This window comes from Danio aesculapii, chromosome 5 (assembly GCF_903798145.1).
Source record: "Danio aesculapii chromosome 5, fDanAes4.1, whole genome shotgun sequence".
NCBI lineage: Eukaryota > Metazoa > Chordata > Actinopteri > Cypriniformes > Danionidae > Danio > Danio aesculapii.
In genome coordinates this window covers 22,096,322-22,119,996 of record NC_079439.1, presented here as the reverse complement: position 1 = coordinate 22,119,996, position 23,675 = coordinate 22,096,322, and the positions used below count along the sequence as shown (strand labels likewise).

The window sequence follows — 23,675 nt, the reverse complement described above, 5'->3', positions numbered from 1 at the left end:
GCAGTCTATTTTGAAGGCAGGCGATTGGAGCACAGCGCGGGGGTGAGGACGCCCGCCGTCAGCATACACGCTACGCTACTCACCATTAACCTGTCATTTCAAGACATATCTGGCTTTTTTTGAGCTCATCGTCGAGGCGAATATCCCGGACGCTCTAGCTTGCCGAATCAAGGACGTTTTGTTATTCTTAAAGCGTGTCCGAGTCCGAGACGGGAAGACATGGCTACGACTACATGTACGCGCTTCACGGACGAATATCAGCTGTACGAGGAGCTGGGCAAGTGAGTATCACGCGGTGAACAGTTGTGTGTGTGTAATATAACTGTGTTGCATGAAGATTGCATGACGGTATTTGGGGTAGGAAAAGCTAACTGACAGCAAACGCGAGGTGTGGTGGAGCCCCGATAAACGTGCTGTCTCAGAGGGAGGAGAAAGACACACGAGTCCTGCCAAGATCCGCTGACCGTCACTTAGAGCCTCAAATATGATCTCAAAACAACACACTTGCCGCAGATACAGCAACAAACACTGACCAGTGCAACGCCCCTCGAGCTCATATCCCATGCTCAAATGTAAAGTAAAAGTGCTGGTGCAGAATATGGTGTGCATTTGTGTTTGATATGTCTGCATAATCCACGCCTTGGTGTTTTATCTGTGCAATACACTTGCTGTATGTAGGCTATTGGTGAACGAATCGTTCTTTGGAGCCGAATCTTTTGAGTAGTCGTTTGAACTATTTCGCGAATCTGAGTGAATCGACATTCGAATTGAATCGGTTGAAGTTTTGCTTGCACAGCATAGCAGCCAAATAGTTGTAATGTTGTAATGAGTGGTTATTTGAGTTACTGTTGCCTTTCTATCAGCTGGAACCAGTCTGGCCATTCTCCTTTGACCTTTGGCATCAACAAGGCATTTGCACCCACAGAACTGCCGCTCACTGGATATTTTCTTTTTCAGATCAGTCTCTGTAAACCTCAGAGATGATTGTGCATGAAAATCCCAGTAGATCAGCAGTTTCTGAAATACTCAGACCAGCCTGTCTGGCACCAACAACCATGCTACATTTAAAATCACTTAAATCACCTTTTTCCCCCATTCTGATGCTCGGTTTGAACTGCAGCAGATCATCTTGACCATGTCTACATGCCTAAATGCATTGAGTTGCTGAAATGTGACTGGCTGATTAGAAATATGCATTAACGAGCAGTTGGACCTAATAAAGTGGCCGCTCAGCCAAATAGTCACATCTCCTTATAAATATGTTGGCGACGTGACTGTATGGCAGTATTGTTAGGACACATGGGTGAAAAACGTTCAAAGTAGCATTGATTCATTGTCAAAATGTCTGATTAAAGTGTATTTTAAACTATAGTATTAGTGTGACTTCAAAAATGAATGGCTTTAAAAGAACCTTTTATGATAAGACTGACTGCACTGCATCAAACTGAACTGAAATTTAGGCCAATACAGATTTGAAAGCCAATAAGTGATCGATAGACTGATAAATATGGTGGCCGAGAGAGCTTAACATGCTGCGATTTAAGAAAACACGTGCAATTACAAAAAACGACAGCAAATTTAAGAAAGATCTTCATCAGTTCGACAGCACACGTGCCACAAATCGTCACAACGCAAACACATTTTTTTTTAAAACGCACTGCATTTTCACACAACACAAACAAATTAATAAAACGTGCTGCATTTTCTCACAACACAAACAATTTACGAAAATGTGCTGCATTTTCTCACAACACAACGGAAATGTTTCAAAGAGACCCTAAAATGTGACTCACCCAACTATTTAGGTTGTGGGTATTTAGGCTAATAAATACTAAAGACAAGGGAATCAGGATATTAAAATAAACAAACAAAAAATCTCACCTTTCAGAGATTACCATAATCCTCACTGAACAATGTGCTGCATCCCAATTCGCAAACTATCCATTCTATATAGTATTTGAAAATAGAATTAGTATGTCCCAAATCGTTGAAATGTTTAAAAGAGTATGCCAAAGGTTCCCGGATGGTTTACTATTTCCTGTAAAAATTTTAAGTGTTGAAGCGTCCATACTCTAGCCGCTGATATTGCCCACAGTACATTGCACGTTGGATGTGAATTCGATTAGAACTACAAACGGGTAAAAAATGTAAATAAACTACAAACATGGTGGACACGTGAGACCAATCATCAAGTAGATAGGCTTTGGTAAAGATGTTTGTATGACTGTTAATTAATAAATAGCCATCTGGAAAACAATTAAATCGTGTTTTCAGTGTTGTCTTTAATCTGCAACAACAATACTGAACTTATATAAAGACGTGTTTGGACATTAACGTCTGGATGCATAATTATCCAAAGACCTGAGGAGATTTCTCTGCATGAAAGACTCGTGAATGGCAGATTATCCTGCTTCTGCTTCTCCAATAAGTAGGAAATTAAATATTAAAGATGTGTGGATGATTGACAGGGCTTATAACTAAGCAACATAACGATCTGTTAACGAGGAAGTAGTATGTCCCAAAGCTTGCATACTCTTCTGTTACACACTCAAAAGTATATATTTTTCCTTCACAAAAAAAGTACATACTTTTAGGGCGTAGTATAAGTATGTGAATTGGGACACAGCAATTGTCCATAGAAAAAGATAAATTCTAATATTTTTTTTTCTGAAACAAAAGGCAAATAAATACAGTGGACAACTGGTTTTAGTTAAAAACCGGCACTGCAGAAAACATTTCGATTTTTGTTTTCGCAAAATCATTTCCTGTACTCAGAAGTAGTTTGGAGCTCCCTTGATGAAATAAATGTCTATTCTGTCTATTCTGAAAATCTTCTGAAGTGCCTGTGACCATCAAAAGCCTCATGGCCTTCAACACACATCTGAACAGCACTTTACATTTAATAGGAAGAATGTATATTGTACTGTAAAAAAACACACAAACTAACACATTCTGGCCAAATGTTATCCCATGGCTTTTGGAAATTAAATCTAGGTGTTTTTTTGTTTGTTTGTTGTTTTTTAAACAAATTAGAGGTTGTGCAATGCTGTGACGTCTTGGAAAACTCATTGACTTTTACTGTGAGTTGTGGCATTCTAAGATGTTGTGGCATTCCGTTTTAAGATGGCGGACCAGTCAGCAGGTCTGAAGTTAAATGTGGCGTCAATGTGTACATGCCTATTGTCAGGATATTACTTTTTGACCATGTGTTGAATCTCTATACATCTTGCGCCAATATAGTTGTTCTTTTTTTTAAATGAGCTGCTTAGAAGAAACAATCGTTAGCGATCTGACAGTCACAAATGAGGAGTAAACACAAGACGTAGTGATGCTTTCATGCATCTAAAAGGGCAGTGGAGCAGGAGCATTTGACAAGGGTCTCATCACCCCTCAGGCCTTAGGTTTAGCAAAACCAAACCAGCAGAAATATGCAGATGTGGTTGCGCATGACCTCTGTAGCACTGAAACTCACGTGAGCTGTGTGTTTATATGTCTCTCTCTTTTATCCAGCAGCTCCAGTCATCCTAGCAATGCAAGGAGAATTGGTTGTAGAGGAGGAGACAAACACGCATGCGCACACACACACACACACACACACACACACACACACACACACATGCGTCCAGAGCATATAAATCACTTTAATGGACGCTAAGGACTTTAACTGGCCTGACAAAAACAGGCTTCATTGAAAAGCACTTTAATGGTAACCGTGGCTCGTTAAATACTGCCTAGAAACGACCCCTGACATAGTTGGCACCAATTTGTTTATGAAGTCTGATGACAATTTCATTCCATATCTTGATGCATTGATTACAGTAAGACTAGGAATGTAAGAAAGTAAAATGGTTAAGGGTCAGTGATGGTTTCTAGTTAATTAACACAGTATAAATAGAGTATAAATTATACAAATTTCACCTTTTGGACAACTTTTTAGTAGACTGATGTTGAGGGCTGCATGAATAAAAGAAATGACACCAAAATTGCATAATGGCTTAGTGACATTTTCAATATCATGAATACTAAAATCATCCGCAAAACAGACCATATGCCTTTAATAGTCCAATTAGAATATTATCAAGCTACGTAAAAACAAAAAATCACTTTATTCAACAGTTTCTTCTCTTCAGTGTCAGTATAGTGTGCGCAATCAAGAGAGCGCTGTGCATGTTGAGTTCTGTAACCTGCTGATGTATTCAAACAGGAAGTTGTCCGCAGGAATCCGGGACATATACAGTTGAAGCCCCCCGGAATTATTAGCCCCCTTGTTTTTTCCCCCCTCAATTTCTGTTTAATGGAGAGGTTTTTTTTTTTGTTCGTTTTTTTCCTACACATTTCTAAACATAAAAGTTTTAATAACTCATCTCTAATAACTGATTTATTTTGTCTTTGCCATGATGACAGTAAATAATATTTGATTTAATATTTTTTTTACTTGACACTTCTATACAGCTTAACGTGACATTTAGAGGCTTAACTAGGTTAATTAGGTTAACTAGGCAGGTTAGGGTAATAGGCAAGTTATTGTATAATGATGCGTTGTTCTGTAGACTATCGAGAAAATATATAGCTTAAAGGGGCTAATAATTTTGACCTTAAATTGTTTTTAAAAAATTAAGCCAAAATAAAACAATTAAGACTTTCTCCAGAAGAAAAAAACATTATCAGACATTCTGTGAAAATTTCCTTGCTCTGTTAAAAGGGGGGCTAATAATTCTGACTTCAAGTGTACGTCACCGCACTTGTCATATGCACCATATACTGACACTGAGGAGAAGAAACTGTTGACGTTGTTTTGTTTTATGTGGGCAGAAAGTATTCTTGTGACTTCATAATATTCAAATTGAACCCCTGAATTTGGTCTGTTTTGAGAATGTTTTTTGGTAATATTTTGTGCTTTGAAGTAGGGCTGCAACAACTAATTACTCAAATCTATAATAACATTTATGTTCAACGAATAGCGTTATCAATTAATTGGGCTGCTCGCATGACTAAAGAGTAGGGCTGTGCGATTTGGGGAATATTAATTGCAAAACTAATTGCATATTTTTATTTATTTATTTTTTAAGATATTGCGATTTCAATTTGATTTGCTCTTTAATTTTGTAGTTGAGCTTCAGCTCAATATTCTGTATCATAGCTTCTTAATGCTAAAATGAAGTGTTAGTTAAAAAGAAACTGAAAGGAATTAACTCCAATTTTATTCAAATTTGTTTATAAATATTCAGAAAATAAACACAATTTTTTTTTTAAGTTATGGTGTTAGTTATCTCCTGGTGCCTTCGTGACGTTTTTTTATACGGTGTAACAGCTGCAAACAACTCTGAAATTGTACTTTGCTGTTGCTAGCTACTATATTGAGTGTCACTGGCAATACACTGAAAAAAATTATGTCTGCAAAACTGTTGCAAACAATTTATTTGTGTTGAATTTAAACAAACAAATTAAATGTAATAATGTTTAACTTAATTTGTTTGTTTAAATTTAGCCCAAAAAAATTGTTTACAACCCCTTAACGTAAATACATTTTGTAAGTTCAAGGAATCATCTTTGAATAATTTTTTTCAGTGTACTTTTAGTTGACTTTTTAGCAAGACTCTCCTCATACAGCTGCCTGTGGTGCTTTTTTTTAGGTGCAGGTTGTATTTCCTCAGGCAACAATTCTGCGACAGCTATTACAAATTACCTGTTTTTGTTTGGTGTCTGTGACTTTAAAAAGCAAAATATTCCCATATTACCAACGTGCTGTTTTTCTTTGACATTAATTCATCTGTTAATGCTCCTGAAGTGGCAGATATCATCATCCCACTTGTCTGTGCTTTCCTGTTTGTTTGTGTTTTTGTGGGCGTTCCGCAAAGTTCGTTACGCAATTCTGATTGGGCGTAACGAAAGCGTGCTTCCTCAATTGGCTAGTAAGACTGTCACACACAGACGGCAGTCACGCATTTGCTCTGGTTGGGGGGAAATTATATAATCTACATATATGTATCACATCACGTATTAGCTAATCACAACATTTTAAATTGCGCTTGATTTCAATTAATCGCACAGCCCTACTAAAGAGTGCAATGACAACATACACATTTTTCATTTAATGTTTAAAATGTCAAAATGAAAGACGATTAAACTCAAAATGTGGCTTTTGCATTTTTAAAGGCATACTTTCATACATAAGTAATCCCCTGATTTACAGTTTTATATAGTAATAAATTATAATTATAAGTGAAAGGTCTTTTTTTATATCCAATTAATTGATTAAAAGAAAAAAATAATCACCAACTAATCTGTTATCAAAATAACTGTTAGTTGTAGCCCTACTTTGAAGGAATCTTGATGCACATATTGCGTCTAAAAGCGAGTGGAATATGTGAGCGTGTCGCTTCCTTTACCATTTTCAGTGCATTTTTCGCTCGCGTTCCTTTGTTGCTTGTTGTTGCTAGAAAACCATCAACCATTTTTTCAGAGGGTGACAAGTTGACAAAACATTTCTGCAGCTCTGATACAAGTTTTTTATGGAGAAAATTAAAAAGCACTGCAGTGTTAATGTTCTGTGTTTTTCTGAGGTAATTAGTCTACTGAAATGTGTATATTCCATATTCTTGTCACGTGACTCACGGTGCACTTGTGGCATTTTTAAAAGTTTTGATGTTTTCAACTAGGTCCGCCTGGAAAACGTGAGTGTGATGCATCGCTTGCGTGCCAGTGCACCTCCCTTCCTTCATTGGAAATAACAAACTTGCGAATGTAAAAGGCGCAATATGTGAACAGCCCCTGAAATTTCATCTAAAATATCTTTATTTGTGTTCTAAAAATGAACAAAGGTCTCAGGGGGGTTAAGATGACATGAGGTTGAGTAATTAATGACATCATTTTCAATTTTTTTTCCTTTAGGATTTGCAAAGATGTTTTAGGTCAAGATATTTTTCTTGCCGTATGTTTTTTAAACTTTTCAGCCGTGAGAACTTAACAAGACAAACCTACTCTACTCTTTTTAAGTAAAACAAAACCAATTATAGAAAAGTGTTATTTATAAAATGTGGTAAACTTGATCTTTTTTTGCCATAAACTCAATTCTCTCTTTTTATATAGTCCATCAAAATTTGCTGTTATTTTAGGGACATCACCACTACTGCAAAATAATCTGACAGTGTGATATAGGGACGTTTGCGATTTTAATAAATAATTCACTGTGTTTAACATGGGTGGCCCTTATCCTTCTCTCTTAGTTTCTGTCTATTCCCTCATGAAGCATAAAAACAAACACCAAGCATGCTGCCAGGGTTTGAGGCAGGCTTCTCTGATGTGTGCCTTTTAATTTCCATGCAGCAGAAACTTCACTGTCAACACATTGTGTTGCTATAGCTATGTTGTTATTGTCCTGTCAAGACTTTATTCTTAAAGTCTCAATTAATTTGTCTTTTTTTTCCCCCAGGGGAGCCTTTTCAGTGGTGCGACGATGTGTAAAGTTGAGCACAGGACAAGAATATGCCGCCAAAATCATCAACACCAAAAAACTGTCTGCAAGAGGTGAGTCAATTTCTAACCTAATTTATGTTAATTGAACAATTAAATTGTATTCAGTTCTTTTTTTGTTTTATATCATTATATTGTGTGGTTTAAATTAGGGCTGGGGTGATAAACAATATTATATCCAATTGCAATAAAATTTATGTCAATAACAAGCTCTGGAATGTTTTTACTTAATACTGATCTAAGAGCCAATCACACAGCAGGTGCTTGTGCAACAATGGGAATCTAAAAGTGTGTTGATATTAGAGATGTACCAAATTTTCGACCACCGAAAATCTATTGGCCAAAAATATGTTATGCCATTTAATGGACCCTCTAATTTTTGTGGCTTCAGTGATAGTGAGGGTACTCTTTTAAATCTGGAAGCATTAAGAATTTATATTGAAATATATATGGTTATCGTTCAATATGGAAAATAATTATTAAGATTGCATTTTTGCCATATCGACCAGCCCTAGTTTAAATGTTTATATCTTGGTAGTTTGCTGTTGTAGTATAACAGAAGTAGCAATAGTTAATAATTTAACATGCTTCTAAATGAAATGGATTATTAAAAAAGAAAAACAGTGATTTTGTTTCATTGGCTGATTTTGATTAACAGTATGACAAAAAGTAGGATATAAAACATTTTTGTGAATCAATTGTTTGTGATAATATCATTTGAAAATACATTTGACTTTTTCTGCAGAAATAAAATAAAAAGTCTGGACTGACCCTTTGGCACGATACTAAAACTAAAACTATTTATTTATTTTTCTTTATGTTGTTATTTTTGAACAGCTTGGTACTTTAAATGCAGCTTTTTTTTGACTTGGAAATAATTTAATTTCATGGCTTTATTTAATCTGAATTTGAAGGCAGTCAAATTTAAGGCCAATATAAAATGGTATTAAATCTAATTATTATGTATGATTAAATATTGTGCAGCCCTAACAGCATGCATGTTCTGCCTGATGGATATAGTTTCAGCATCGATATCGCAATGTGATCATTCACAATATTCAGGATATATCACAGGATATGCAATGTTGAGTTTGTATTAAAATTTACATTTGCATATGTTTTGGAGGCCTGTGACTGTATAATGATTTGTGTGTGTGTGTAAAGAATTCAGACGTAAATTTTTTTTACCATTTGTAACTTTATCATTCAATTACCATGAATTTCCAATATCGTGTAACTCTACATACTGTTTTGCAATGTAAACAAGAAGTAATTAAAAGTCGTCACTTTTTTTTTTTTTTTTTTTGACCCTCCGGAACTATTTCCTTGAATATGTTTAATTTCCAAAATTTGTCTCTGGTTTCATTGAATTAATTTTCTTTTGACCTCAATCATTGCAGTAATAGTAGATAATTGACTCTAGGGTTGGGAGATGTCGACCAATTTGGCATCGTACGATGTCTAATGTGAAACATCGCAATGGATGATGGCATTGTCGTCATAGGCGGCGGTGAATTAATTATTTATGAAAAATTAATTAATTCATAACGAATTAATTAATTGTAGCCTACTACCGTTTCAACTACCTGACCCGCATGGTCTTTGTTTTACCCATAACCAAACCATACATTAAATAAAGTTACACACAAATTACCATCGGTCAATCACTTTTTCCACTGGACTCTGGCATGAATAGGCAGAGTGATCTGTGTCGTTATAATGGCGTTGACAAACTTGGGTGGTAAAAAAGGTGCACAACCAACAGTAGCTGAGGTTTTCGCTAAAATTATTAAGTACAAGCGTGAAAACGAAAAATTGAAGCAGTGTACTGACGCTGTGACGCGTTACCTGATAGATTCAAAAGAATGAAGAGTCGTTCGATAGAGACGAGATTAATTAAATATCACATTTGACAGCTATAATGAGACGCAATCCAGCAGTACATCCTTGATAAACTGTCTGACGGGCACAGCTCTCTGGGGTTTTGTGCTCAAAGCACACACTGACTGCCTGAAGCTCAGATGTGTGTGTGTATGCTGCAGCGCATGCCTGTGTTTGTGGTCATGTGATGTGAGTTTTCAGCGGTAAAGCGTGGAAGGAAGGCTTTTCAGAAATGCTAGATGAAACGCCAGTGTGGACGTGAGTCGTTTTCATTCTGAAATGCCTTTTTAAAACCAAGACATATTAGTGTAAATGGGGCCTAAATGTGTATTTTTTTGCGAGCGGGTTGCTGCCATGACAGGAACGGGGGTGTAGAATCGCTATGTCGGCTAAGCATCGTGATGTCTATCGGCCATCTGTGATTTGATGATGGCGTCGTCTATCGACCCAACCCTAATTGACTCTTGAATGTGTGTGGTGTTTCTGTTCAATTTGGTTGCATATTTGCATGAATTTTTGACACTGGTCCTCATGTGTTATACTGTACGTTGTCAAGTTGCAATTGTTTTGTGACTTTGGCTGAATATAGTGGCTATAAGCTCTCTGTAGTGTTCGAATGTGATTATTGGACAATAATGATCTATGGCTGATTGATTGGAGCATCCCTAAATTTATGGTAGCCCCCCCTCCCCCAGTACTGTGTTAAAGAATAATTACTGTTATATTCTGCAATTACTTAGCACTTCAGGGTGTTTTAAAGGACATCATGGCACCAAAAAAACTATGATATGAACACTCACAAATACAATGTCAGGACTTTCAAAGACCACTTAAAGTTCTACAACATGCTGAGAACTAAATTTAAAACTGCTTCCATGGTTACCGTCATTCCCAAAGGCAGTTTCAGCCACCAGTGAGGCAAAAACTACACAAATGAAATGATGGAAAGAGATTTCAATTTTTTAATGCCATCTCACTGTTGAAGAGTGTAAATTTTTTTACGCCCTTCCGTCCTCCCTCCTGAAACCTGAAGCCAGCAGTTGCTTTGCCAAAGTGTCGTCCTCTTCATGTCCCCCATTGGCTGTGCGGTCATTGTGGTGAGAATGTGTAATGTGGAGAACAAGCACTTGACATGTATTTGATTCCACAGGCGCTGAAAAGCATTTTAAAATGGTCACAACAACCCTTTAAATTCAGCTTCTGCGAAGAGACGCATTGCTGTCTGATTGCATGGTCGGATGAAGTCATATTATTGCTGGAAGTGTCGTAGGGCTGCATGATATTGGAAAAATCGGACATTGCGATATTTTATTTTGCTGCGATTTTTATTTTTATTTATTTTTTTATTTTTTTTATTTATTTTTTTTTTATTTTTTTTTTATATTGCGTTATTAATACAACTTGGATGACCTGAATAGCTCTATTTGGAATGAAATCATTAAGTTTGATTGGAATAATCTTGTAGAGGAATGAATCAAAGAAATCGCAAGTATAAAAAAAGATAAAAGTGAAATAAGTAGTCAGATATTCAGGTACAGTAATACGATATGATATTATCATGATATTTTGGCCCAGAATAATGCTAGATCACGATATCAGCGATTTATATCACAAGAAAACCATCCACAATATGTCATAATATTTGTAAACAAAGACTGAAAAATGCATCAAAAAGTTGTAAGATTTATTTTTTTATTAATAGCACATATATTTCTTAGAATTGCAACATTGATATATGCCATTGGTGTCAGCCATAACAAGAAGCCTCACCTAGTGCATATTGCTATTTTGTTCTGCCACCAATAAATTGGCAGTAACGTATTAAATGTAACGTAAAATGTAAACATCACATCTTCATTCTTCGATGTATGTGCAGCCCTAGAGTGTAGGGTGTGTGTGTGTTTTTTTTTTTTGTCTATGGTTTTGTGTTACTGTCTGTTTTCTTGTAGAAGACAAGACTTATACAGTGATAAAACATGTTAAAGATTTTCTTTCAGGTCATTAATTTATACCTTAAAATAAAAACAAAGTCAAACCACAAAACCATTAATTAATTGGAGATTTTTACATTTTAAATTATATTTTTAAAGAGTTTTCAGTTCAGTTATATTCACAGAGACTGCATATTACTAGATCAGTAAATGCAGTTAAGAAGTCATATTGTGAAAATGAAAGAAAAATATTTTTAGATATTTCAAATGTAAATTATATATTTTTTTGTGTTTTTTTTTTTTTTGATGCCTTATTTTTCAATGTAGCTTACGGAAATTATACTAATATATTTCTGTTGTCATTTTAATACTTGTATATTATTTAGGGCGGGGCAATTTATTCATTCATTCATTTTCTTTTCATTTTCCCTGCTCATGTACAAGGCATGTTGTAAAAATGTAGTTGCTGAATTGAAAAATGTTCAGCCCTTTGCCGCCAAATCTGATTTCTGGTCAAATAGGATGATGGACCCATTCTTGAGCCATACTTTGTATTACATTGATGATGATTGAAAGCTGCGCCAGAGATGCCTTGAGATGCCATATTTTCTATTACGTTAAAATGTGTGTTTTATTTCAGTTATTCAATTAACAATAGTAGATAGTGTATGTTTACTGCAATTATTTTAAAATCAAGTAATGCTGCCTTTGTTCAAAAATCTCTCACTTGTAATATGTGAGCATATTTACTGTGCAAAAGCTGTCAGTGAACTATGAGGGCAAAACAATAAAAGAAATAAAATAATTAATTATTCGTAATTGAGTTAAAATGTTCAATTAATTGATATTTTGGTTTTAGGCCAAATCACCCAGCCCTAATATTATTTTCAATGTTAATGTGTTTGTGATGGGTTTCAGGAGTGTTGTCCCGACCCTTTTCTTAAATTCTAGAGAAGTATTGAAGTGTTTTTTCATGACAAGCAAGTATAGAGGAAAATAAATATTTACGATGTTTAGTCTGACATTTTATTTGACAAAATGCAGCACTGCGGTGGGTCCTGTAGATTAGGAGTGACTGTCTTTAGGCTGAGATTTACTCTTAGGAGAGAGAAACAATATGATCTGTCAAGGGGTTAGAAGAGGGTGGGCAGGAGAGAGGGAATGTGACCTAGATATACAGAAAGCGAATGAGTGGGAGAGAGAGAGAGAAAGGGAGAAGGAAACATCATGAATGACTTGAAGAGAAAGACATGTAAAGAGAGGGTTGACAGTGAAGGAACCTTTGGCACTTGGCAGCTGTGTGCGTGTGTGCGCATGTGCGCATGTGCACGCATGTGAATACGAGAGAGACAGAACGAGCATGCTTACATGCCTGGAGCACGGGACTCTCATCTGACCCAGAGAGATGGTCATGACCGTGGCAAAACACACAAACAAGTTCATCAGATGGGTTTTGTAGTAAGAACTATTAGCGATGCATCATGTTATCAATGTTTTTCTTTTATTATTCCTTTAAAGCATCACTCTACATTAAATTCTTTTAGAAAGAAACGTGCATAAATTATATAAACGGGGACAACAGTTTGTTATTGGGGCAGGAACTTTATATATTTAATAACATTATTTACCCCTAATAGTTACTAGTACACAAAGTGTACTGTATGACAAACGCAAACAAGGTACTGTACGGTTTCATTAGTTCCTATAACTATATGTTAGGGTATCCGCGGGGTCTTAAAATGTCTTACATTTCGAAAACTAAATTTTATGCCTTAAAGTCTTAAATGTTTTATTTCTTAAATTATGTCAAACAGGTCTTAATTTTCCTTTTGTCCATGTAAAGCCACCCAATTGGTACAATCAACAATCCCCCAAAAAAAAAATCTAAAAAAAAAAAGCATATCAGAAGTTAACCCTATTAACCAATGTGGTTTAATTATGTTCTTTACATCCTTAAGGCTGAGTCCGGCGCAGTCGTATAGCTCTCGCCGTGGCTGACTGACAACACTGACACTGACAACACTGACATGCACCTCTCAAAAATATAAAATATAACAACACGTTGCAACGACGCATAGAGCAAGCTCTGTGATGGGTCAGCTTGGTACTGAGTGACAAGTGTGGGTGGTGCTAAGAGCCACGAGCCCGATAAAGCGATTGCTCACAAGTGTCGAGTCCTGTGAAGGAGCTCCAGATAGAAACTTTGTTTTGTGTTTACCTTTTGCTTAAAGTTGTTGCACGTCTGCAGGTTCCTGCAACTGAATGAGCCTGAGCTACTTGTGCATTAAGGTAGCGTTTAGAAAAAAAAAAAAAAACGCTTGCGAAGAAACTCAACACAGACTAACATAAAAACGTACTGCCAGCTAGCATTCTGTAAGTGTTATTGCAGAGCAACACAAAGAGCCCGCAGAAGAATAAATGCACGGTTATCCGCAAGGCAGGTGCCGATCAATTGACGTAGAAGTATAAATCTTTTCAATTTAAACCTTTACAATAACACTTGTTTAAAAGCTCTCCGTGTATTTATGTATAACTATATGTTGTGCATAAATTTTATTTATTATATTTTTATAAAACTGTCTCTCTTTAAAGTTATGTTAAAAAACTATATGTGTATGACTAGAGTTTGCTTGTTTCGACACATTTCAAATATGTGTTTAAGAAATAACAGAATTAAAATTTAAATGGGGCAAGTAAAAAAATTCCATTCGCCATTACAAAAAATCCTTAGCGTTTTGCCATGGGAAACCATTCATAATGGTCTTAAAGTCTTAAAAAGTGTTACATTTGACTTGGTGAAACCTGCAGAATCCCTGTATGTAAAAGTACCTGCTTACAAAAAACATTTTAGTTTTAGAGATGCATTTTGTAGCTCCACCCTTTTGGTACCGTACTGTTGTGTTAGGGCCAGGACACACCAGGCTGATGGTCAGATGGGTTTCATCGAGTCGTCGGTCTAACTAGTTGATTCGATGTGTTCCACACATCACCTTCAAATTCCTGTGATAATTATAAAAAAAACGTATTTCAGTTTCCAGTTTCCTTTTGTAAAATGAGAAAACAGATTACTGCCATTTATGGGTCCAGAAAAACACTCCTCTCACTCCGGTGCAGAACACACTCGCTCATTTCAGTTTGTTGTTGTCCATTTAGTTAGTTCACGTGCAGATTTTTAGTCCAGATGGGAGCAGACTTGAGTCTACAACACCGCTTGTTTTTTTTTGGCACTAATTGTTTGGCATCAGCATGTGGTATGTCCCGGCCCATTAGTACCCTTATGACAGGGTCTCAAAAAAGTGGCACAGTGCAGTCGCTTCTGATAGTAAAAGAAATAATGACACTGCTTTTTACAATGTAGGTTGTGTCAAACTAGTAAAACATAAATCAAGAATGGAGAACAAAACCCCAAAATGTTTCAAATTGTGGAGCATTCCAGCAATTCAGGCTAGGCATGGGCCGGTATAAGATTCTGACGGGATGATAACCTTGGATAAAAATATCATGGTTTCACGGTATTGTGATTACTGCTCTAAAATAAGGTATTTTTAAATATCTGAGTAAAAAAACAAAAAAAAAATTCCGTTTGGACGCAATATATACTTGATTTTGAGAAACATTTGAAACATTTTGGAAGAGTAAACATTTCAGGCTAAATTGTGAAAATAAATCGATGTCTTCTGATGTCTTCATTAGTTTCAAAAACACAATTACTTTACAACTTGAAAAAGGCATCTTTGGAAAAAAAATTTTTTGCTGGAGATAATGTTGTCCTAAAAGCAACAACAACAACAAAAAAAAACACGTAAAGAGAACATCTTACATATACTGTAGGAACCGAATTATTTATTTATTTATTTATTCTGCGGTTTCAAAACCTTGACTTTTCCAAATCGAGGTATACCTTTAAACCGGTTATCGTCCCATGCCTCATTCAGGCAGGGATGACTGTATGGTACTGTACTGTCCCAAGCTGTACTGCTCTGTGTAAATGCCATAGATTAGCTATAGAGAGGACAGGATTTACTATAGGTTTGTGTTCTTTTCTCACCTTCAATTAAATGTAGCACTATAAGTTGTAGTAAATTTAGTCTCTTTTGCCTCCTTTTGATCTTTCAGTCTTAAAATTTAAGAAATTCGTTATTAAAATGGATCTGTTGCACTCTGTATGTTTTGAAATGCAGGGATGGATCTTGTGATTGTGTTGAAAATATACAAACCGGCTTTGTGAAACTTGTTTTTTTGTTTGTTACATGCATTCAAGTGAAAAAGTTATTGTCAAAGGACAAAAATAGGGCAGTGACTTCAGGCCCATCTATCAGTTGTTGCAGGAAAATCTGCAGAATGTGAGCTTGCAGTGGAGTGTAATAATGGTCTGGGTTTCAGCAGGCTGAATAATTGGAGTGGTCCAATATACTGTATTGAACATTACTAGAGAGAAGTCTGACACTTCACTGAACATTTGATTAAACATTGTAAAGTCAAAAAAAACAACAACTACTAAACGTAAACAGATAAATCATTCACAGTTAAATCAATGACTAGAACATGTTTCCCAAAGTTTATAGTTTTGTGTCTAATTGAGTAGGTTACGCTTTCTTTCTTGTTATATTTACCCGCAGTTTCTGAGCCATTTTCTGTATATCATTTAGATATGGTGAACATTCGATTTCATACAAACTTTAAGGCCAGTTCAGTTTGAAGTAGGAACTTTGTCTCGGATTAGAAGTGTTGTTTAAAGTTTTTCTTGAAATGCACTATAGGAAGACCACTTTAGAGAGTGTGTTTCTGTAGGAACTCATTAGCTTGAGCTGCTTTACTGGGTTGACAGTGTTTGGTGTTGGTGCTGTAGTGTTGCGACAGCTTCATGGGTATGTCTATAACTCCGAGAATGACCAGCAGCTGAGCTTAAGGTCAGCTCACATCAGCCACAGACAGAGGGGGCGGGATTCCAGACTCATGCGTGAGCCAATCAGGAGGCAGATCTCTGTGATGATGTTAGTATGAGTAAGACAAGGCAGCGCCAAGCCATTGAATCTTAAAATATGGCAAGACTAAGAATAGGGACTATCAAATATTGAACAATAGATAAAGGTGGATTGTGTTTAAATGAAAAAGAAAAGAATTGTAAACAGGGCTAATTGGTCCTTCAACTGAAACTACTCTCTGTGTGACCTCGGGTGTCAGTTGGAATAATTGTTGGTTCACAGAGGTCGGATGACAATTTCTGTTTGGGTTTGCTCGACATGCTATGTTGCTTTTAACTTGCTGGAGGTTATACATTATACAGTGCCCTCTCCAAAAAAAGTACTTGGACACTTGAGGTACGCTTAAAAATGTATGAATGTCTTTGCATTACATAACAAAGGATCAAACCAAATGTCACTTATCTTAAAATAGCACAAGCCTACATTTTCAAGCAAAATGAAGTTAGTTAAACATCAGATAGAAAATGGAAAGCATCAGGAAAAGGGTTAGTAAGGTAAAATTAATAAATCTGCTTAAAAGTTAAATAAGTTGTTTTGTGTCAATTAATTCATTAAATGGCATAATTCTGTAATAGGGTTGTCACATTACAGGAATTCGCTAACAATCGATACTAAAGTTGAACATTTAAGCGCTACTAAGCACGTTCTTAAACTGCGCTAATTTGCCAACGTGTTCACATGCTCAACAGAAATAAATCGCTGATTTGCCGTTGTGTTCGCGTGCTCAACAGAAATGAAGGCCGTGAAGTTCATCAGTTCACCGAACTCACCACTGTTTACTGAGTGTAGCCACAGATACAGGGACATTGGAGTGTTTCAAAGTCATGTCTGAAGGCTGGTTTGTCTATAAGCTGACATACTTGTGATCTGCGGATGAATCGCAGGTTTAAAACGCTCCAGTGTCCCTGTATCTATGGTACACCAAGTAAACAGCGGTGAGTTTGGTGAACTGATGAGTTCATGAGCATCAGTCATTTCTGTTGAGCACGTGAACACAATGGCAAATCATCACTGTTTAAGAACGTGCTCAATAGCACTCAAATGTCAGCAGGAAATGGACGTTTTTTAGACTTCAGTATCGATTGGTACTGAATTCCAGTATCGTGCAACCCTATTCTGTAATACTTTTAAAAATTAACTCTGTGACTTAAATTATACTTAAATTTAAAAACACAAGCTGATAAAATAGCCACTTTTTTGTGAGTAATATATATATATTTTTTGTATTAATTTAATCCGATGAAGATCATAATCAAGCTAAACGGAAATCGGATTAAGACTCGTGGAGTATGCTGATTTTATTCGCATTATTGGAGTGCAGTACAGGCATGTAAATGCCTTAATCAAACTATTACCATCGTGTACAATTTTAGCCGCATTTTGCAACAGGATAGTCTACACACACGGCTGTTTGACACTATTATCTGCACATACCAAATCGGTGAAGGACCACAGACACCTGTATCGCGAAATGCAGGGGGATTTTTTTTTCCCCATACGGTGTGCGGTATCAAATTCCATTTAAACAACACTCTTCCAGCTTCATACTCTCATCCAATATCTCGTTTGTCATGCATGAAATGTTCCTGTATGAAAGTGAAAGTGCCAAACTGCAGTTCAAGCCGACAAATTAAAAACAAAACACCAAAATTACATGAAACTCTGGAGGAAACTTTGATATCGTGGTGACGCAACGACGTTAATCGAATTATGTGCTATAACAGGTAAAACGGGATCATGAACAGAACATTCAAAAAGCAACTCATGTAAACACCTTAATCATATTGTTGTCTTTACTGATGTTAAGGGTGTAAACCTACACTGGTCTCACAGTTCGTTTCGGTTACGATTATCATGCCATCGATTCGGTTCAATTCGATATCTCTGTGCTTCACTGTGCATTGACGATGCTTTCCATACATAATTAGATTTTTTTTCTTCACAACAAATTTTTTTTATTATTAAAATCTATAAATATATTAATATTTATATATTATTTGTAATACAATTTTGTCCTTTAATACATGCAGTAAGTTATAAACTGGAATTGTGGGAAGAACAGCCATGGTTACCCTCTATATGCACATAATACACGGTTATCATAGATAATCCATAATAGACAGTGGAGAAAACTCGCACCTCAGGCATGCTCGTGTCTGGATCCACATATCGCTTTAACAGCTAAGAGAAGAGGAAAAGTTACCTCCCGAACATGCCAGCGGGTCAAATGTCCAAAGTGAGAGAGAGAGAGAGAGAGAGAGGCAGAGAAGTATTTTTACAGCATTTCTCCCTAGTAGTGAAATAGCGGATAGTGTGCTGTGCCTTCTTCAATGTCAATGAAAGACTTTCTAGCAAACTCACAAGCAGTTGAATTGTGCATATCTACACTTATCTCCATTTTAAGTAGTAGGAGCATTTTATTTACTCGCCCTCGCCGCCTCCACCATAGTATTCTACTGTGACATTGCGCATAGGAGATAAATGACGTCAGTATGTAATAACCGGTCATGAACCGATGTCGAATTGTCCCCATCTGTATCGCAATGCACAGAAGAAACAATTAATTTTGACACCCCTAACTGATGTCGATGGAAACGTAGTCAATGATGTGTTTGGATGTTCTTTGTTGGCATAGCATCAAAAGCCATTGAAATAAATGGGTTTCTTAGAGCATCGCTTTCCATGTCTAATGTGAAAGCAGCTTTAGACCACACATTGACTATGGCTGGATGGAGAGTGAAACCATCACGCTGGGCAGTATATCGTATAGTACAGTACAGTGTAGTGTATAGTATAGTGGCGCAGCATAGATCTATTTCTGCTTATATATTTGGCTGTATGTCAGTTTCAGCTGAAAAACAAAAAAAAAAACTGCATTTTTGGTGCACTAACTGCACTAATATTTGTTGCTTTTGTAAAATTTAGGCATTGGAAGGTCAATTAATCAATCATTGTGAACAGGCCTATGAATGGAAATGTTAGGAAGTTGTTTCAGGGGCTGAACAGGAGATTTTGATGAAAGATAATCGCAAACATATGAAGACTTGGCTGTATATCTTGTTCTGAGTATCTTGTTCTGATTCCTAATGAGTCTGAAAAATGTTGGCTAGACAGACGTTTAGCTGAGTTGTGTTTAATAATTCTGTCGCTTTAAATTGTTGACGTTGCCTTCAGCTGTGTCTGTTATTAGGAAAGTGGATTTTTAAATGCATGCGTTGCTGTTGGGTTTAATTTTTCCTGAAACTTCTTTAGGCATTTTATGCTGAGACATTAGACGCCCTTTAGAGCATGAATCATAAGCTAGAGACACACGTTTTAAATCGCCCTAATCCATCTTAGACTTGATGGGGTTTTAGTGTCGTCTCTGAAATTATTTTTTCACAGAGGGAGCGTTTATTCCCGTTTCAGTAGTTCATCATCATCATTAGCGTCCTCATTATTGTAATCAGCCAAGGCAGCGGATTCTTTGTCCAGATGGGCCAGTTGGTTCTCTTCAATAATCAGCCTTATATTGAGAGGTTTGTAGATGTGTGTATGTATATATGAGACTCTGCTTAGATCAGGCTGAGGTGACTGATGAGGTGAGATATCAATTATTAGCATGACTTTTTTGTCTGAAGTTTTAAATTTATTCTGTAAAAACGATAAACATGTAAGCATTGTGTTGAATCTCTGTCTAGATTCCCTCAGTTTTAGTCCCGGCACTGACTTTTTTTCAAGATAAGAATTTTTATCTGGGACATTGATTTTGTGCAGATGTGACAATCTTATGGTTTGTTATTGGTGCCTTCTCTTGTTTTTTTTGACATTGGTTTAGGGCTGAACAGTGTATCATTTGAGCATCGATATCGCAATGTGTGCATCTGCAATAGTCACATCACAGGATTTGATTATTTATTTAAGATAAAAAATAGAGATATTATTATTGTATAAAATTATTTATACAGTGATGTTATTTTGTTTAATTGTTAAATTTCTATATTTCAATACTGCTATCCTCCCCAGAAAACCATAAAGAGCTATTTAACTTTTATTTTTGCTTTGTAGTTTTTATACATGCTTGTAATTTATTATATTTTATGCAGATGCACTGCAAAGAAAAAGACTTTTCTTTTCTATTCCAATTAGAGCTATTCAAATCATCTGGTGAAATTCAATTAACGTCACAATGTTTATCGCAGCAAAACAAAATATTGCAATATCGAGCAGCCCTAATATGATTTCAAATAAATACACAATGGCATGTAGTCCTCATGGCATGATGTCACTGACATTGGAAGGATGGTCTGTAAATTGGAGCTAGTATTAAAATTTTGAACGTTTTGTGCAATGTCTAAAAACATTTTCATCATATGTGAAGAGCTCTTTGGTTGGAATAAATGTTATATTGGTACCACGTCAGTTAATAGGGGCTGATTTATTTAGTTTTTTTTTATTATTTTTTCAGATTTGGAATTATCAACAGATTTTATTTGTACATGTTTTGGTCATTTTTGTATTTCGATTACATTTAGTAAATTTCAGTGTACGATTACATAATTTAGACAATTTTTTTTTTTTTTTTTAAATGAAGCTTGAAACATAATAGTAATATAACATTGGTATACTTTTTAAAATAAACAGTGGTGTATATTTTATAATATTCTCTACTGTTTTGAATTCAGTTACTTTGTAAAAAGAAAAGTGTTTATTAAATGATATTCAGCAATTTTGCTTTAAAGTGATTGTAAAATATTAATGTTGATATTTTTAATTGTATAGATGTCGCTTTAATCTCAATATATGTATAAAATAAATGTAATAAATATTTTTGTGTGGTTTTTTTTTTGTTGTTTTTTATAGATCATCAGAAGCTGGAACGAGAAGCTCGAATTTGTCGTTTGCTGAAACACCCTAATATTGGTAAGCTGTTTACCTTCATCATGTGCATTTTTATGGTTTGTTTGTAGACAAGTTTGACTATACTTTCAGTTCAGATGAATATTAGGTGATATTTTTACAGGCATAATAAACTAAATTTAATTTTTTTCTTCTCTTTTTCTCTTCAGTCCGTCTGCATGACAGTATATCAGAGGAGGGCTTCCACTACCTACTCTTTGATTTGTAAGTGTCAGTGCACTTCCTGCCAGAATGTTCCTCATTTCCTGTCATCAAATTAGCTTTGACGTGAGGAACAGGGCAGCTTAAAGTGATTCATCCCTCATGTGAGATGTGCTTCTGAAGCCTTTTATCGCCACCCTGCTGTTCTGCACTGTTAAAGGAATCGTTCATGCAAACATAAAATCACTGTTATCATCTGCATCTGCATCTCCTCACAACACTGTATGAAGAAACATGTTACAGCTGCTTCCAGGTCTTCTTTAAGCTGTGATGTTCATTTATGATTCTACATAAATGATTGGTCATAGGCGACGCAGTGGTGCAGTAGGTAGTGCTGTTGCCTTACAGCAAGAAGGTCGCTGGTTCAAGCCTCGGCTGGGTCAGTTGGCCTTTCTGTGTAGAGTTTGCATGTTCTCCCTGCGTTCGCGTGGGTTTCCTCCGGGTGCTTCGGTTTCCCCCACAGTCCAAAGACATGTGGTACAGGTGAATTGGGAAGGCTAAATTGTCTGTAGTGTGTAAAACATGTGCTGAATAAGTTGGCGGTTCATTCCGCTGTGGCGACCCCGGATTAATTAAGGGACTAAGCCGAAAAGAATGAATGAATGATTGGTCATAGTAAATGTATGTTAGTTAATGCAAAATTGGCAATATCGTTAAATGCACGTTACATAAATTACGTGTACCGCTAATGAACATCAGTAATCAAATTTGACAAAAACTACTACTTGTATAAAAAATGTATAAATTTGACCATTATGATGTGACCTTTTGAATTTAAAATTTTAATATTTTGCATTTTTAAGCTACAAATAATGACTATCGTGCAGTTTTACTACGATTTTCAGAAGACACACAGTCATTTTATTCAGTTTAACAAGAGTTCGTATAACAGGATTGGAATACTAGAAATTTTAGTTTTAATTCATTTATAAAATATATAGACCCACATTATTATTATATTTTTAAATTAAATTATTTTAATTTTAGTACGCTCATGCTTGTGTGTGTATATATATATATATATATATATATATATATATATATATATATATATATATATATATATATATATATATATATATATATTAGTGCTGTCAATCGATTAAAAAAATAACTAATTAATCACACTTTTAAAAGACGCAATTAAAAGACTGAAACTTGTAATTTTAGCTATTCCAATGTAAAATTCATGTAAACTCAAGACAGAAACTATTTAAATTCAAAATATGATTGTTTATCAGAATTTTTGCTCAACTTGTAACAGATTTCTTTATGTAAACAATGTACCCGCAATAAACCATCAAGATCCTTAAACTGTTACAGAAATAAAAACACAGGCATGTTAATGCCATTTTAATTTCAAAACAATCAATGCCAATAACAAACAAACAAATGATTTCCGTGTTGCATTTTAAGTGGACTGCAAAAAAAAATCCAAAATACAGGCATTGGAAATTGGAAAATTATAATAATTAAGTAATGAATACAAACAATTGTACTCATTGTAAAGTTGTATTGCTGATAGTTAAGAACATTAATTATAAAGTAGAAACAATTTTGCTTAGTCCTCCTTTACATTCAGCCAGTTGCTTAGACAGGTCTGTTGACTCTGTGGACAATGTGGCCCTTTTCTTTTGAATGAGGTGACCTGAGAGTGAGAACAGTCTCTCACAAGCAAAATCACAAAGTCAGCATATGAAATTCGGTTCCTAATTTTGGTGCCACTGGTGCTGCGACAAGGACGTAAAAAGCATCAAGGGGTAGGCCTACATCAAAGGCACGCACAGGTATACGTTGTGTCACACCAAAGACTATAATCACTATGTTTAGACTATCTCTAAATCTCTAAACATTTAAGTCTAAACAACTTTGAGGCATACGGACACTGTCGGCGATGTTGGGCGTTTGTACACACACACACACCTACACACACACACCTTTCCTTCTAAAAGTGCTTCCTTGGTCTCATCCACATTTCTTTGCATGTTGAACACAAGTCGGCCACAACAGGAAATGAAAAAAACTGCAATTGTGTTAATTTCGTTAATTTTTTTTTTATATTTCATAATAATCACATGCATTAACAAGCTAATTTTGACAGCACTAATATATATTTATATAGTTTATATATTTATCTTTTATTACAGTTACTGAAATTTAAAATGATCTTGTTTTCATTCATTCGTTCATTCATTTTACTTCGGCTTAGTCCTTTTATTCATTAGGGGTCACCACAGCGTAATGAACCGCCAACTTATCCAGCATTTTTTTACACAGCAGATGCCCTTCCAGCTGCAGCCCAGTG

At 35.6% G+C, this 23,675-nt stretch overlaps 1 protein-coding gene across 34 annotated transcripts in view; it reads left to right on the top strand.

The window, feature by feature from the left end:
• Positions 1-23,675, top strand: part of camk2b1 (calcium/calmodulin-dependent protein kinase (CaM kinase) II beta 1) — a 126,148-nt gene continuing 102,473 nt past the window's right edge. For 12 of the 34 annotated variants that reach the window (XM_056457581.1, XM_056457579.1, XM_056457587.1 and 9 more), the window contains exons 1-4: positions 4-281; positions 7,433-7,527; positions 21,113-21,172; positions 21,319-21,373. In XM_056457581.1, coding sequence (XP_056313556.1) covers positions 220-281; positions 7,433-7,527; positions 21,113-21,172; positions 21,319-21,373 — 272 coding nt within the window. In that variant the 5' untranslated portion in view covers positions 4-219. Of the gene's footprint in view, positions 282-7,432; positions 7,528-21,112; positions 21,173-21,318; positions 21,374-23,675 lie in introns of all 34 variants that reach the window. The other 22 variants (XM_056457566.1, XM_056457559.1, XM_056457576.1 and 19 more) reach the window with 4 other exon arrangements.